At 36.8% G+C, this 18,405-nt stretch overlaps 1 protein-coding gene across 3 annotated transcripts in view; it reads right to left on the bottom strand.

Moving 5' to 3' along the window:
* Positions 1 to 18,405, bottom strand: part of CFTR (CF transmembrane conductance regulator) — a 187,469-nt gene that overhangs the window by 52,429 nt on the left and 116,635 nt on the right. For all 3 annotated transcript variants that reach the window (NM_001048009.1, XM_045041230.1, XR_006587667.1), the window contains 6 exon segments: positions 3,432 to 3,532; positions 6,150 to 6,377; positions 7,782 to 7,932; positions 13,076 to 13,155; positions 17,256 to 17,506; positions 17,974 to 18,011. In NM_001048009.1, coding sequence (NP_001041474.1) covers positions 3,432 to 3,532; positions 6,150 to 6,377; positions 7,782 to 7,932; positions 13,076 to 13,155; positions 17,256 to 17,506; positions 17,974 to 18,011 — 849 coding nt within the window.

Here is an 18,405-nt window from a genome sequence, read left to right as displayed (position 1 = left end):
GGGGTGATGGAAATCAAGTGAAGCAGGAGACATGCCCTCTTTCAGGAAACTGTGCTATAAATAGATCAAAGGAAAGAGGTGCTTCAGCTACAGCTCAAACAGAGGTAGTTTTATGATAGGGAGAGAGGTCCCACATAGAAGAGTGAATTACATATTATTGGCCTTTAAATAGGAACAAAGACAGAGGGAAGGTAGAGCATATGAGTAGAGGTATAGTAGGGTGGAGAGAAACAAGGAAATTCTTTCCGGTTGCATCTGTGTTTTTCTATGAAGTTCGTAGCAAGGTCACTGGCTGAGAGTGCAGGTGGTGGAATTATTGGAGCTCCTGAGAAAAGATAAGAAGGTGGGAAAGAACTATCTTAGGGAATATAGTAAAGAGTTTATTAGGAAAATGTAATAAAAGGGCTGTCGGTCAGCTTTGAGTGCTGATAATTGAGATGTGTAGCCAGTCACAAATACAAAGTGACATGAAGTAAGGATAAGGAAGGGTTATCATCCAAATATTACCCTTCCTGGTTGGAAGCTAATAAAAGCTGGGCACCTGGGTGTACTCAACTGATGAGCGGTAAAAGAAAAGTCATTTCCCGCTTTTATGTCTTCATTGTTCTGTTTATGTTTGAATCTGCGCCCATGTCTAAAGTAGGCCAGATGGGTAAATGAAATATTCTTTCAAATCCTAAGAAATTAAAGTGTGCATCAAAACATCCTGTTTACTGTGTTTAAACTCAGATCTAAGTTTGGTTAAGACACTTAGTAATGTAAAATGAGAATACCCTGAGTTTTTCCTTCAAAGATCACAAGGACCTTCAGTGTTAACATCATATAGATGTGAATTTGAGGGCACAGCTTTCTCCCCTCTTACCCTCAACATATACCAGATGAAAGTAAAAAGTTCAATATACAAATTTAGCAGTTGTATAGGTAAAAGCTGTATCATGGGAATTAAAAAGTGGATAAATGCTCATGAGGGCCCAGGAAAGACCATGTATCCTATTTGGCAGGGAAATGAAAACTAACATGATCACTTTGATATTCAAACAAAAGAACATGACTTTTTAAAATGAGGTCAAATGTAAACACTGATACTTTTCATAGACTGTATTATAACATAATAGTTCTTGGCAAAGATTCTTTTATGCCGGAAAATGAAAGACACAATGACACAACACAGGTTACAAAGCCCAGGATGCCCATGCAAAAAACTGGGGAAGTAAAAATACCTTAAAGAAACTTTAATGGAGATTGGACAGCAGAATAGAAATGTACCAAAGGTTTCAACATCAGTGTACAGAGGTTGTTTTCTAAACCAAGAAAATTAATACAGCAAAGAGAAAGGAACTGAGCATATACAAGGTAAAGAGATAGTTTTAGACAAAGAGGGGAAGTACATGAGGATATTAACTGTAAAGTCAAAGTTGTGGAAAGTTTGAACAAATAAATAAATGCAAGCACAATATGGATTTACTCTTTTCCTGCTATTTCTACAAAAACATTTTTCTTTTTTTTAAGTTTATTTATTTTGAGAGAGAAAGAGAGAGAGAGAGTGGGGGAGGGGCAGAGAGAGAGAGAGAGAGAGAGAGAGAGAAAGAGAATCCCAAGCAGACTCCACACTGTCAGCACAGAGCCCGACACAGGGGTCAAACTCAGGAACCACAAGATCATGACCTGAGCCAAAATCAAGAGTCAGACGCTTAACCAACTGAACCACTCAGGCACCCCCCGCAGAAGAAACATTTCTAAGTACATTTATGAAACCCAATCCCAAAAGCATAAGAGTTAAGTGAGGAGATAAATGGAGTCAGGAAAAAAGCTGATCAAACTCCAAAAAATAATGTTAAAGGAAAAGAGAGACACCCTACCATAAATCATATTAGGGTTAGATAACATTTTGATAAATTATTAAAATGCTTTGGTTCAATAAAATATTAAGATTCATGGGCAGGAAGAGAGAATGAAAAGGTTTGTTTTTTCCCTAGAGATATTTTTTATGCTGATATTTGTTCTGATAGGAATTGGTTATATAATTTTTATAGCTGAATGATCCTGGGCACACTGGGAACATGGGACCTATCTCAGAAGATGGAAAAGGAACCTAGGCAAAATGTGTAATGATAGTGTTATGTCATTCTCAACGTGGCTCCCTCATCCCTTTGCATATGCAGTAATGGATGACTGATTTGCAATGCTCCAGCCAGACAAATAGAAGTTGATGATGAAGCTACCCTTGAAAATCATGTATTTGTTTTTTAAATTAAAAGTGGGAAGTCCACTTTTCTTCCTTTTTTCTCTCACTCTTGCTGCCATGGGCTATGTGCCCTGATACAGCATTCATTCAGTTACACACTAGTGTGGGCTCTGCATTGTAAGGAACCAAGACAAATGAAACAACAAAACCAAAACATGGTCTTTAAAAACACTAATAAAGTATATAAATGTGTGGGTATTGAGGAGGGCACCTTTTGGGATGAGCACTGGGTGTTGTATGGAAACCAATTTGTCAATAAATTTCATATATAATAAAAAACAAACAAACAAACAAAAAAAGTATATAAATGTGTGGGAATACTGATCAAGCAAAAAGAGAGAAAGCAAAAAGAAACACCCTAGGAATGAGAAAGAAGCTATCACTAAAGACTAGAAATTTAAAAAAATTACCATCACAAATGTAATGCAAATAAATTGGAAAACCTAATACAGGGAAGGGTTTCTTAAACAAGATACCAAAACATAAAGGGAAAGATTAATGAAATTAACTTCATTGAACTTAAAAGCTTCTTTTCATCAAAAGGCACTATAAGCTAAGCCACTGACTGGAGGGCCATGTTTAAAGTACACAGAACTGACAACCCAGAATTCATAAACTTCTGTAAGTCAATTAAGAAAAAAACTCCCACTATTGGAAAAACAGGCAATTGATAGAAACAAGCAAAGAACACAAGATGAAGTCCAAATGATCAATAAATATGCATTACGCAGCCTTATCTCCTTAGTAATCACTTCACATCCATCTGATTGCCAAAATTAAAAGGTCTGACAAGCTCATGTGTTGCTGAAACTCCGGACCTACGAGAATTCTTACACTCTCTCGATGGGAGTATAAACAGATATAAGATACTTGAGAACAGTTGGGTACCATATGGTAAAGCTGAATGTGGGTAAATTCTGTGACCCAGTAATGTCACTCCTGAGTATCTGTCCTAGAAAAATCCTGGACAAGGAGACTGTACAGTAATGTTCACTTTAACACTAGATCTTGACTGTGGTTGTGTATGCAGAGGAAAGAAGACCTACACAGTAGCCTTCAATTTATCTGTAATGTTTTATTCCTTAAGCTTGGGGGTGGGTATATATAGTTGTCCCTTATGTTATTACCTATACTTTTTGGTTTGTCCAAATTTTTTCATCAAAGTTAAAAAGTGATAGTTACTTACCAAGCTGTCCACATCTATGCTGGAGTTTACAGCCCACTGCAATGTACCCATGATATTCATGGCTAGAGTTAGAATAATACCAACTGTTCCTTCTCCATCACCTATAGGTGGGAAGAAAAGATACAAACAAACTTTATGTTCTTTCTCTCCTCTGTGAGCCACTTTAGAGCATATGTCATGTTAAAAGTTCTATTTCAATTTTGTGCTAATTTTAACCATCCTTCATCTCAGGTCACCACAGCATCTACCACTAGTAATAATGCCCTGCCTATAGTTAAGCATTCAACCAATGTTTTAAATTAAAGAGTGATTGAATATTAGTAAGGAGTTTCCCTTTTAAAACAATACTTCAGATATTGAAGGGGCTTCTAGTATTGGGTAAACATCATGGTTTTCTCTTTTTACTACTTCTCTGTAAGTAATAAAACCTCCAAAGACCAGGATGGACAATGCAAAAAAGACCTCCTATGTCTGGATGAGCTCCTCCACAGAGAAGTCAAAAGCAGGAGACGGGTGTGTCTAAGCAGCATCCACAAGATGTTTGGATATGTCTTCTGCCTTCGCGAGGAGGGCTTTCTCTGCTAATCAGATGTTTTGGGGGAGAAAGTGGACTTAGAGAGTTTGATGAGGAAGTCAAAACTCATGGGTCTGCCATTAGGAAAGAGAGAAAACTGACTTTTATGTTTTTTTTTAAAAATGACTATTTCACCCAGGAAGAACAATACCTAAGTGTTGAATTAGAATAAATAGTTTTCAGGGCTGGAGGGGACCACTAATATATGGCCATAAAAATTTTCTAATGGGAAAGTTTTTAAATTATTAAAACTTTAGGTTATCAAATTTCAGTTGAGAGTCAGTCCTGGCATCTATAATGTGGGATAAAATTGTCACTGGGTTCTAAAATGGGGGAAAATAATTTGTCCTATTATTATTAATTGAAATTTTTTCTTCCATATATCCTCTGACAGAAGACAAACCATAGATAGTAGGTATGTGCTTCTAATACTAAATCATTTATTCTAAATAGGTAAGATTTATTGGGCCCCAAATATTTCTCATTCTAAAGGTTAAGATGAGAATAAGATAAAATTTTAATAATAACAAAAATAAGATTTAGGGCTATTTACTAGGGAACAGGCACTATACTGTTTTGCACAAATTATCACATTTAATGCACATGGGAAACTATAGGATAGGTACTATTATTCTGTATATTTACCTATGAGGACAATGAGGACCTTAGAGAAACTAACTAATATGTACAAGTTACCAAAGCTGAAGACCAGTAGAGGCTGGGCTGGTATTAGCCATGTGGCTAACACTCACACTAGCTGGGAATCAGATTTCGCTGATAGGTCCTGAACTAAACTGATCTGTAAATGCTTTGACTACTAACCCCTAGTATATCAGGACTTAATCAGATCCTTAACCACTATTTCATAGCATATGACATATCAGTTTGAATTCATTGTTAACAGATCTTTGTTCATTCAGCCCTCTCTGATCCTGTTTCAAATAACCTGAAGGAAAAATTTTACAATTCTGAACGTAAGAAGAGAAACTTTACTGTACTAAGGATTGAGTTCATTTGCCTGCCCATATATTCATTTCATAGAACCACTTCCCGCTGCTCTAGCTGACAGAACAATGAATGTGGGGAACCCACTACCCTCACAGAGTCACGATGAGCCTGCTTTCTGTTCTCTCCAGTACTTTATACCTAGACAGAGGCACTCTGCTGTTAAGGGGCCTAATGAAGAGGCCGCAGAGAGTCGGAAAGATGGCAAAACCAGTCTTCAGAGAGAGAGAAATGGATGAAGTAGCCACAGAAAGGATGGGGCGCAAGCAGCATCTGGCCTCAAGAGATGAGAACAAGAGCTGAGGCTCACTCTCCACGCCTATTCCGCTTCCTCTGGAGACCCAGCCTGCCTCCTGCCCCGGGCTCCGAGAGGCACTCCTGTGACACCAGCATGCTACTCATTTTGTCTGAGAAGGATTCTATCCTTGCAACCGAGCAAGCCCTCAGAGCTGGCAGTTGCTGTGAACCTGTGTCTACTGTCACAGGTGTAAACTATTTCAAGACTTCTAGCTCAGTAATTCAACTTCTTAAATTAGAAGAACTCATTTGTCTACATAGAGTTTCATTTTACTTACAGTGAAAGGTTTTCTGGTTTTCTCCCAAAGATGTTAAAATTCAGGACACTTATATTTTTAAAAAGATGGTACTTCTGTCTAAGTTATTTCATGTCTATGGTAGTTTTTCATCTTGTAAAATTCACATAAGGATAATGAATTGTACCAACTGGTGGTTAAAAAAAAGTTTACCAGGGAGGGGGGTTTTATATGTGTGTATAAATGGGAATGTTTCTTTTCCCGTATTCAGAGAGCTCTTGAATAAATGAGATCTATTACTGTTGAAGCCAGGATGCTTTACCAATATGAGAGTCAAAAGACAATATTTTTCTTTCAGTCATAGATTTGTTATCTGACACTCTCAGTGTCTGTTGTTCCCAAACTGTAAAGCTGAGATAATACTATACACAGCTCTAAATCAAAGAAGTCATTTGTTCAACAATCAATGAATTTTTGGATTAATAAACTGTCCCCCAAATCTATTTAAAGATATCTAAAATGTTTAACCAATAAGAATGTAGCATTTTGGGGTTGACAAAGCTTTAAATTAAATGGTCAGTTAAGAAGTTAACAAGTTCCTATTACCTGTTGTTAAAATGGAAATGAAGGTGACAGCAATGAAGAATATGACAAAAATTATTTCCATTCTCATTTGGAACCAGCGCAGTGTTGACAGGTACAAGAACCAGTTGGCGGTATGTAAGTTCAGCGCTTTGTGAAACAAAGTTTCAAAGTAAGGCTGACGTCCAAAGGCCCGAAGTGTCCATAGTCCTTTTAAGCTTGTAACAAGATGAGTGAAAATTGGACTCCTGCCTGTGAAATATTCCCATAGAAAACATGGCAAATCATGTCGCTACATAATGCAAATTCTTACTACCATGCACCTGAAAAAGATTAGCTTCAAAGAGAGTAATCATTGGTCAAATATCATGGGTTAGAGGTTTTTCACACTGGTACCATTCTTTGAATAGGTGCAATTTGTCACTTTTTGAAAGAGAGAGGGAGAGAGAGCATGTGCACAAGTGTCTGCACACAAGTTAGGGAGGGGCAGAGGGGGAGGTAGAGGAAGAGAGAGAGAATGACAGAGAGAGACTGTCTTAAGCATTCTCAGTGCTCAGCGCAGAGCCTGACACAGGACACAGAGCTCAACCTCAGGAACCTAAGTTGAAATCAAGTTGGACACTTAACCTACTGAGCTACCCAGGCACCCCTGGTATTTTTTTAAAATGAATTACCCTCCTTTTCTACTGGGCTACCATAGATGGGAACTCATTATAAAATCAATGTCATTTTTTATTCATATTTCTTGACTGCCACTGGACATTTTTTTTCTAGCTAATCCTAAATTGATCACTGCTGAGAGAAAATGTTTTTCTTTCAAAACAATTTATTCAAGTTCATGTGACTTCATTTAGATATTAACCTTCAATAGAAACACACTGGGTATTTAACCCTGAAAATGTACCAGCACTGAAGCTGTTACTGAAAAATGTGCTTCCCAAATAGCTCAAGCAGTGCTCGGGGGCAGACAAAAAGGTAGACCCCAGGAGGAAAGGAAAGGTGCCTGAAAACAGTCCAGACAGAAATATTTTGTCCAGTATGCTCTGGGAAGCCAGACAAACCTTCAGTAATAATAGTAGCACTATCATTTTAAAATTTAATTTATATAAGAAAATTACGAATGAATATCCTATACTACAACCCTTCTAAGGCTCTATGCACCTGCTTTAAAAAGAAAATGAAGGGGCGCCTGGGTGGCGCAGTCGGTTAAGCGTCCGACTTCAGCCAGGTCACGATCTCGCGGTCCGTGAGTTCTAGCCCCGCGTCAGGCTCTGGGCTGATGGCTCGGAGCCTGGAGCCTGTTTCCGATTCTGTGTCTCCCTCTCTGTCTGCCCCTCCCCCGTTCATGCTCTGTCTCTCTCTCTGTCCCAAAAATAAAAAAAAATAAAAAAAAATAAAACAAACGTTGAAAAAAAATTAAAAAAAAAAAAAGAAAATGAAGTCACTCGGTCATTAATGGACAAAAACAACCTATGTGTGCTATGTAATTTACTGTGTCCTTTTACATATTCATACGTTTTTAAAACTCACTGTTACACAATGCAAGAGTTTAAAAGCAGGACAAAAAAGTTGGCAAAGTAGGTGAATGATAGAGAATCACAAATAGCTTTGTGGTCATTTTCCACAATGGTGAGCATTGTACGCACAGCATCATACCTTCAGATTCCAGTTGTTTGAGTTGCTGCGAGGTGTGGAGGAAGTAGGCCCTCAATATAACAAAAGCTGCTATCACCGGCACTGTTGCTAGGAAGATGTAGGGTTGTAAAACCGAGACTACGGCCACGGCTCCAACCACAATCAGTAACAACTGTAGGATCAGAGAGAGCACGTTGGTGAGTAAATGTTCTCATGTTGCAAAGCGCACAAGGTATATCACAGATACGTTGGGAAAGAAGATCGTCACACTCTGTTCCATTCTTAACAAGGGCAGGTATCTTCCTAGGAGGAAGGCAGCCACCTCAAAGTAAGATTTTTCATAAGTTCTATCAAAATACAAAATATTGGTCAGGTTACAACACTTCGAAGTTTTGAAAACATGGTGCTCTTGGGTCTCAGGATATTCTCATTTCCTATATGCCTTAAAATGCTCTATGTTAAAAAAATTTTAGATGAATATGAATTGTTTTTTCTGGTGTGGACTTCTTTTAAAATAATTTTTTTATTCTGAAATAATTTTGGTATAAATGTAAAATTTTAGGATTTATTTTGTTTAGACAATTTCTGAAACTTGGGCATTCATCTTGGAACCTTGTGGGTCACAAAGATTTGGTTTAAGTGAAAGTTTGGTCATTTAGACAAGCTATTTAATTTTTTCTAAACATAGTTGGCTCATGCTTATGATTTTTAAAAATTATATTTAATAGATTTTACTCCCCTTCCCAACTTTCCTATTCTCATTCCTTAAAATAATTGGAGATGACCTATAAAGGCTCAAGTAAAGGTTTTTGGGATATGGCTGATTTGATTTTAAAGCAGACATTTTTTTCCATCTCATATGTAGTTGAAATAAACTTTGTATTTCAGTCAAGCCCAAGATCAGAGGTATTTCTTCACACTAACCAAAAGAAACTGGAGCCCTGTTAGCAGTGTCAGAAACAAGCTAACCGTATTGGCAGTTTTTGGAAGCAAGTTATAGGCTTACATTCTATATTTCCACATGATACTAAATCTAAACATTTTATGAAGGAAAAAAAGTATGCTAACATTTGCTCCACAATGACCCATTTGAATAAAGTATAAATAAAGTAATGTTATAACCAGGGTTAAAAAAATAAACTTATTGTAAAATCCGTATGATAATCAGTGAGCCAGTTCTCTACCAACTTCCATGGGTGACACATGCATTTTTCTAGCTGATATCGTGAAATGCACAACATTTTGGTAGATGGCAGTGGGGACAGGAGTGTAGATAAGAGCTGCATAAATCTTTGAACAGGTTGCTATTTTCAAATAAAACTTCAGATGATATCTCAATGATGCCTTTCTAGGGAAAATGCCTCTATGTCTCTATCAGCAATTCTGCCATACCGGCCTCTCACTCATCAACAAATACTCAGATAAATCTTTACTGTGCCAGGCACTAGACCAATTACATATGATGACTCAGGAATCTAAGGAGAGTCTTTCTTATCCATTCTTGCCCTATTACCAGTGCCGCCAGTACAATGAGAAAGCCCCACATGCCCTAGTTACTACCTGACAAGACTCCATCAATGGCAAACTACAGTTTTTACAAAAGACATGTATTTTCCAGAAATAGGATATTGGGAGAGGGGGATCAAGTGTTCCAAGTGTGATTAACTGGGGAATATGGTTTAATTAAAATGGACCATCATATTAAATATCAGTATGTCTAAAAGGGAAGTGTTGTTGCATTGGTGGCATGGAAACATTCAGCTACTCCATGAGGATCGGGGTCTTCTAATTTGTTGTTGGCAGCTGTAAACAGCACTGTGTTCATTTGACCTGTGCTGTTTTTACCATATAATTCCAACTCAGTGGTTTTGGATTGTAATATTAGTTGTAGAAAGTGATCATTTTGTTTTCATGATTGCTGATATGGTAGAGATTCTTAGGAATGAAATGCAACTGTTACAATAGAATATGTAGAATTGGGAAGTCAAACCAACCAAGATATCACGCTGGGTTAGAGAATAATGGAGAAGGTGGGTACAACTGTAAATTATGAAACATTCACAAGATAAATTTCCAGCAATTATAATCATACAGAATATAGACCAAACTGAGAAATAAGTGAAAAAGAAGTCTAAGCATCGAGAAAAATAATTCTATTTCCTCCATAAAGAGGCCATTCTTAGGTACTAAGGTCAGGAGCTAATACTTTAGCATGTTCAAAACTAAAGGCACTGGTATAATACAGTCGATATTCTCATTACACAAAGAAGCCTTAAATTGTGTCCTAGTTTTTAATTCACAGTAGATAGTCAATGAATCATTTCAGAGAAGGTGCATTAGTGAGAGGGACAACAAAATCAATAGACAGAATTCAAGACAAGATGAAAATAGGAGCACAGATTTCTAATTTCCAACCATCCTTACACAGATCCTAAACTTCCTCAGGAAAGAAAAAATTCAATAGACTATAAAGACTGTAAGGCATCATCCATTCATGGTCCTAGGAAGTGCCCAGCACATTTTCACCCCACCATAAGGAGCTCAAAACCATTCCCGACACTGAAGAGTACATAGCACTGCCTGTGAAACCAGAGCAGATGAGTAAGAATGAAGGATAACTCTGAAATCAGCAGTAAATTAGTAAGCCAGTAAGTAAGTAAATAAACAAACACCTATTTAAAACTATGAAATGAATACTAGATTTGGAATTTAATTCATAAATGAATTTTTAAGTAAGGGACACATGGGATTAATAAAATGAATGAACGGAAAGAAAAAGATGTGAAAGACACAGAAGAAGTCAAAGTAGGAGGACTCAGTGTAATCGCATATTAAGATAAGAGAAAAAGAAACAAATATATAAGGGTTTTGAAGCTTAAAAGAGAAGAATTTGGTATTTTAAAATATATAGGCTTCTGTTTAATGAAAAAATAAGTCATTCACCTAAACATGGAGATAAGTAGGATGTGAAGACACAGTCTTTCTCTGCCTTGTTTGACTTGTTTCTCCTCCTTTGTAAATTCAAAACTAGGAAGGAATTTAAGGTTTCTATGTGTAATGAGAAAATCAAATATATTAAACCAGTGCCTTTAGTTTTACACACAGTTCTAAATTATTAACTCTAAATTATTAGTTCTTAGTTAATCTGATCTCAGTGCCTAAGGAATGGCCTGAGCAAATTTGTCATGTAACGTCCATTTCCAGTATGCCAATCTGAAGCACAGAATTTGAGTACTAAAAGTGACCATCATCAGATTTCTCTACCTCATGTTACAGGTTAGAAACAGAATCCAGATCTTCCATTTTCATTATACAATGTTCCAATCCAGAAAGCAAATTTTCCAGAATGTTATTAAATGTTAGGAAATAGAATAAATAGAAATTAAACTGTTTAAAGGAAATGTACAGGCATGCTTTATCCTGTGCAAAAATCTGTTCCTATAATGTTGTGACTTGAATAAATTTATTTCATGTGAATATAATTAAGTATAACAAAGAACCTCACAATATAGAGGATTTTTTATAATAAAACTGTGGTGAATGAATGATTAAAAAACTTTTTTTTTGAGAGAGAGAGCAAGTGTGAGTGGGGCAGAGAGAGAGAAAGAGAGAAGATTCCATGCTCAGTGCAGAGCCCCACGTGGGACATGATCACCACTGTGATATCATGACCTGAGCCAAAATGAAGAGTAAGAAACTTACCAACTGAGCCACCCAGGCACCCTTGAGTTTTTAATAAAATCAAAACTGATCAGATTTTTACTGTATTTGACAATCATATGTTATGCTTCCTTAATGTGAAGCTCTCTTATAAATAAAATAGGAAAATTAAATAAATAAAAGAGTCTTGCCTAAGTACTTGTGAAACCACAACTAAGTAACTTCCACATTGGAAACTGAGTGGAAACTATTCACACTGCCATAACAGAAAGGATTTGAGAGTCATCACATGTGTTTAAAAAGTGTTAATTTATAAAATAGGTATTTAAAAACCATTTTTCCCAGAGGATTTCTGAAGTGAGCTTCATACTGATTCAGAAAATAATAAACTACAAAACTAAAAAAATTTATCAAGGGCCAATATTTGTGAATGCTGCAATCATGTCAAAATGCCCAGGTCCAGTTGGTACCTAATTTAACAATATCATATTTGGGGCCAGTCATTTATACACTTACAACAAATAAACAGCATTTAAAGAAAGACACGGGAAATGCTCCTTCAAATGCATGAACCCAAAGCACTGATTAAAGAATTCCAGCAGCTGCTGATGAGTTATCTCCCCAAACGAAGTAACTGCAGGAAATCCAATATGCTAAAGTTCACATGGAACAGTTAATGTATTTAATTATGCCAATCATTTCAAACTGGTTTTTCTGTACCTGCCAATGTCAGTTGTGTATACACACAAGTATAGGCCCTTTCAAATAAAGTGTTATTATTGGGGGAAGAGGGTGAAAGGGGTGTAGGGAGAGAATGACTCATCCTAAGATGGGCTGCAATGTTCTAGTTGTCTCTCCAAGATCACTGAGACTGGCATTTGCTTGACCTAAGCCAGACAGGAAGCTGTTTTCAAACCTGGTCCAATAGCCAAAGTCATTAACTCACAACTCTCCTTAAGTCCTGCCACTTATGGAATCCTAATGTGCATCCCCTAGGTCTAGGTCACCTTTATCTCCCTCTCCTCCTTTCTTCGCATTCTCACCTCCAGTCAATCACCCCACCACCAGGACACATATTCAGAGCCAGGCTACCTCTCTGGTGGCCTCTTCAGATCTGTCACCCAGGAATAGTCCTCACTAGTCCTGGATTTTTCTTTCCCCTCGCCTCTGCTTGAAAGTGTATCTGTCCCTGTATTACTGTTCTTACTGTGAGGTTGCTGGCTAGCTAACCTGGGCCAACGTGTTCCTGGATAAGATTGGTTGAAACTGTAGCCCATCAAGGAATAGATCTTCATTTTTCACATGGGCCCTTTGGAGGTAGGTGATTTACATCAAACAGTAATGCCAATGTCAGAAATGTCATATTGTGGACAGTGATTTGGGGACAGATGCTCTATTATACCTTTCAAACCATTCCCAAGTAGATAGCTATTACATCTAAATGTGGAATTGCCTTAGATTTAGGTCAAATAAACAGTTCTGACTTATCACTGTATTTACTAAATTTATGCCTATTTTGAAGACTTTTGATATTAACAAAATTTATATAATAGACAGGACTTCAACTCTCAATCAAATGAAAATAAAAGTTACCTCTTTTTCTAATCATTTTTGAAAGTACAACAAACGTAAAGATACTAATTATTTTTACAAACCTGGATGAAGTCAAATATGGTAAGAGGCAGAAGATCATCCAAAATTGCTATATCTTTGGAGAATCTATTAAGAATCCCACCTATAATATAAAAGAAGATAGGTTCCTCAAAAAACAGTAATCTCAAAAGGACAACAATATTTGATAAGTTTGGATCATAGCAGAAGCATTCAAAAGTCAAATAAGAATTAGCATGTAATAAGATAAATAAGGTCTTAGAAAATTTTAGTGTTGTACAAAGATTCTAAGCAACTGTATTCAAGTGATGGTCTCCTACTTTTAAACCTTTATAAAATATAGCTTCCTGTAAGATTCATTCTACTACTATCTTACACTTGCATGCTTGAATTTAATGATAATTTACTGGATTTGTTATCGTATTCCATCTGTATTCCATAATCCATGGCTCTCCCTCTCCTCTGACTGGTATACCTTCCTGACACACCTCTTTAGAACCCATAGCTACTGTTAATTTCTGCCTGCCCGTTATGTGGACCTCCTTTGCCATGCTTGCTCTTTCTACCCTCTTCACTGGCAATCTAAGCTTCAGCCTGTCTTCTGAATTCCAGACTCATGTTTGTAAGTCTGATAATGTTTTCCTTCAATGAAAATAAGTTATGTATGGAGTGTTTACTCTATGTCAGGCATAATGCCAGGCACTGAGATAACAGAGGTGAATAAGATGAGCTCCTTGCCTTTAAGGAATTCATTTTCTAGCGGGAGTTAAAGACATAATTTGATAAAACATAATACTGTACAAAGTGATATTGAATCTTATCATTCAGCCCCCCCTGCCCCCACCATTAACTGTAAGATAGAGTCTAAAACTCTTAGCTTAATATTTAATGCCTTCCATAATCTGGCCCTAAACCACCTACCAAATATAGGCTTCCTCTACACAAACATTCTGTTTATCAATTAAATTGGTCTATTCTTTATGCTCTACACTTTCCTAGCCCCCTGCCTTTCCCATATAGTTCCCTTTGCCTGAAAACCTTTCCCCTCATCTTTACTCATCAAAATCTATGTCTTCTTCCTGGCCTAATTCAAATGTCTCGCCGACAAGGAGGCATCAATGTTTGCACCAGTTCAAGCAAATCTCTTTCTCCTCTGGACATACCTAATACCTTTAATATATTTTGTCAGGAACTCTGTTGTAATGACTATATCCACATCTTGTATCACAGTCACTTGTTCATGTCTTACCTCTATTTCTCGATTGTAAATTGTTAGAGGTCAATGGGACCGTGGCACACTTAGTTTGTGTCCCTCACAGCCCTCAGCAAAAAGTCTTATATGTAGGAATTATTCAATGAATATTTATTGATTTAAGGCACTATCACTAGCCTTTAACAATAATATGTTCTTTAGCATATTTAATTAAACATATTTGTATATCTTTCCATAAATAAAGAATTGAAAAAAAAGTCTATGGATTTATACTGTTTAGAAAATGACAGTTCACTTTGGTGAAAAGAATATCATTCTGGTGCTTACTGTATTTCAAATGGTAGTGTTCCATCAAAGTTATCAATTCACATTTTCATCTATTCAACATAGTCTACTGAGCAACTACTATGTGTCCATGTGTCTTAAGGTTGTTTAAATAGTGACATAGAAAAATTGGGTAAGGAGTCAAAATCAAGGGCAATGTACAATTGGAGAGGACACATGTGGGAGAAACTCAAGTGCACATACAAGGCATAGAAGCATCAGTTGCTGCCCAGTATAGCAGAGAATATTTAGGCAAAATAATGAGAACAAGTGAATCATAAGTCAATTATAGTAATGGTTTTTAAAAGAAAGCATAATCCTTGCATAGAGAAATTGAGGGGGGGGGCAGAGGTGGAAAAAGAACATCTAGATGTTGTAAGATCATTTTGTTACTTCTTATGCATCCTGTTCTCCTGTCTTGGTAAATAAGACAAATTAGAAAATGAAATGAAATACCATGTGACTTCACTCATATGTAGAATTTAAAAGGCAAAACAAACTAACATGGGGGGAGAAAAGAGAGACAAACCAAGAAATAGACTCTTAACTATAGGGAACAAACTGATGATATGAGAGGGGAGGTTAGGGGTGGGATGGGTTAAATGGGTGATGGGCTTTAAGGAGCGTTCTTCCTATGATGAGCAATGGGTGTTATATGTAAGTGATGAATCACTAAATTCTACACCTAAAACTAATATCACACTGTATGTTAACTAACTGGAATTCACATAAAAACTTGGAAGTGAAAAAAGAAAAGAAAAAAAGAAAATGAAATAAATGAGGGGGGCCTGGCTGACTCAAGTTCGTGGAGTGTGCAACTCTTGATCTCCAGGTTGTGGGTTCGAGCCCCACATTGGGTGCAGAGATTTCTTAAAACTAACCAAATCTTAAAAAAAAATAGAAAATGAGGGGTGCCAGGGTGGCTCAGTCGGTTAAGCACTGACTTCAGCTCAGGTCATGCTCTCATGGTTTGTGAGTTCCAGCCCTGCGTAGAGCTCTATGCTGACAGCTCAGAGCCTGGCGCCTGCTTTGGATTCTGTGTCTCCCTCTCTCTCTGCTCCCTCCCCTGCTCATGCTCTGTCTCTCTCTCTCTCAAAAATAAACATTTTTTAAAAAGGCATTAAAAAATGAAATTAATGGTAATCATTTAAATATGAAATAGAGAAGGTTCAAGACCAACTGTGAGCAGTGTATAAAGGAATGAGGAGCCCTGGAAAGTAAAGACATGAAAAGGAAAGTGCACCCCCTATGGGAACAAGGCCCCATAGAAAGGAACAACATTAGAGACCTAACATTTATTTCACATTGGCTCTATAAAGACAAGTAGGTTGCCTTGTTTAATTCTCATAATGATCCTCTCAGATAATTATTCTTTTCTCCATTTCACATTGTGGAGGCAAGGCTCAGAAGAGCAACAAGCCTAAGTTTATCACTCGTATGGGGCCAAGCCAATGCCTATGGCTTGGAGCCAATGCTCCATTACATCTCACCATCCGATTCTGACTTCTGGAAACTGGGGCAAATTTCCTAACTTCTCTGGGTTTCAGTTTTTCTATAAAAAGGTGAAATTATTGAATCAAGGTAATTTGACATTCTCTTTTACCTCAAAAATTTCTTAGCTCTAAAACAGGATAACGATGAATATACTCAAATGAGTCAAGGCTTTAGTGACACACAAAGACTTCAAAATAAATAGAAAGAAGATCTTTCTGAATACTGACACTGACATTTTGTTACCCAGATAAAAATGATATATATTTATTATCTTGAGATCTTTAGATAGAAATCACTCTAAAAATCTCAATCTTGGAACTTATTATTTGCTTTATAATTAAATATTTCTGTGTCTACCTCCTCTCCCTTGTCTGTGAGTTTTTCCAAGTCAAAAACTGTACCTTTTGCATCTTTTCATGCCAACCTCTGGCTTAGTGCCACACAAAGTAAGTTCTCCATAACCTTTCATATTTACCTTTTTCTTTTGATGAGAACATTTAAGTTTTACTCTTAGCAAATTTCAATTATATAATACAGTGTTTTCAATTACAGTCACCATGTTATACACCCTAGTTCCTCAGACCTTATTCATCTTATAACTGAAAGCTGTGCCCTTTTACCAACCTCTATAATCACACAAAATATTTTACAAATACATTTGGGATTTATTCCTCTCCCACCCACCACCAAAAACAAAACAAACAAAAATAACCCAAAACGTTGGAACAAATTTATTTGATCATCTTTGAATAGTTACATGAAACTAGATTATTCTGTCCCCATCAAGAAACTTCATCAGTAAAAGAATTTTCTATATTCCTTGGTCACTTCAAATCTGCTTCTCTTTTAAACAATACTATACATTGGCAACGAGATACCTGAAAAAGGGCTAGAGCAAATATCTGAATAGAAAAGGACAACGAACCCAGAAAGGCCTGTTTCTGTTGCTACACTCTCAGCAGCACCACGGTCTAACAAACTAAGCTACTCTAATCAGCTAAGACAGAAACATGGAGCAATAATGTCTGGTAGCCTACAATTTCTAGGAAATGTGCATGCGGGTCATAAGGAAGTTCAACAAAGGGCAGATGCTTCCATCAAAAGCCAATGCTACCACTAAAAAAAACCCAAGGAAACTGTAGGACCTTTTGCTTGTGGATCAGCAGTTTCATTTTGTATACCTAGTCAAATACCTGCTTTCAACGTGTTGAGGGTTGACACAGGTGCTTGAAGAACAGAATGTAACATTTTGTGGTGTAAAATTTTCGACACTGTGATTAGAGTATGCACCAGTGGTAAACCTCTGAAGAATCCCAGAGCAAGCAAAGTGTCAGCTACTCCCACATAAATATAAAAGACATAATATGTGCTGGTATTGGTGAAGATCACTGCATAACTGCTATTTATATTCTTAGTACTATTCCCTTTGTCTTGAGAAGGCATTCTGCAAAGCAAAAAGAAATTGTTATTTGGCAACCAAACTTTCCTGCTGGATTTCCAATACATGTAAACAAAACTGAACTTGAGTCTGAAGAAACACAACATATTTCATTAGCGTTAAGTTATGCCTTTAATCTCATGGACTCACTACTGCAGCAAAGTAGTCAGTTTTTTCACCATTGAAAGAGATAGTATTGTTATTACACAGTCAGAAAAAATACCAAATGTAAAATGCTGTTTTCAATATTTTTATTGCATTTTATGGAAACTAAACACAACTAAATCCTTTAGGAACTGACAAACAGCTGCAGAAACGGCACATGCTCACAATTTTGAACAAGAGAACTTAATTTTCCATTTCTATAATACTATGGGGAAATGAACTTTTATTCATTATTCAATATTCTTTAATAACATCCAAATAATCAATAGAAACAAAATATAATCTGCAATAGAACATGGAATACTCACTGTCTAAGCAGCCACAACACAACCAAAGAAACAGCCACCTGGAATAAAACAATACACACTTAGTTTTTTCCCAACATCTCTACCTATTCATCCCAGACCCAGCTCTAATTCCACCATGACAAACAGCAAAATACACAATTTCTTTTTCCTTTCCTTTGCTTTCCTGGGTCCAGCAGCTGTAATAATTGTCCTAAAAATCATCCTTTGTGGTGAAAACATGTTAAGTTAGTGGAATTCAAATTTCACTGCATTAAATACTTTGCCATTTCTCTCTCTCATTCAACAGAAACTATTCATTGAATCTCACAGGAGAGCAAAATTTAATATTTTAAATAATAAACTTTGTTCTAGGGGTCCTGGGAAGATGGCGGAGTAGGAGGACGCTGGGCTCACCGCCTCCTGCTGATCACTTAGATTCCACCTACACCTGCC

This window comes from Felis catus, chromosome A2 (assembly GCF_018350175.1).
Source record: "Felis catus isolate Fca126 chromosome A2, F.catus_Fca126_mat1.0, whole genome shotgun sequence".
Classification (NCBI taxonomy): Eukaryota; Metazoa; Chordata; class Mammalia; order Carnivora; family Felidae; genus Felis; species Felis catus.
Note: the sequence above shows the minus strand (reverse complement) of the source record. Positions and strands in the feature narration are given on the sequence as shown.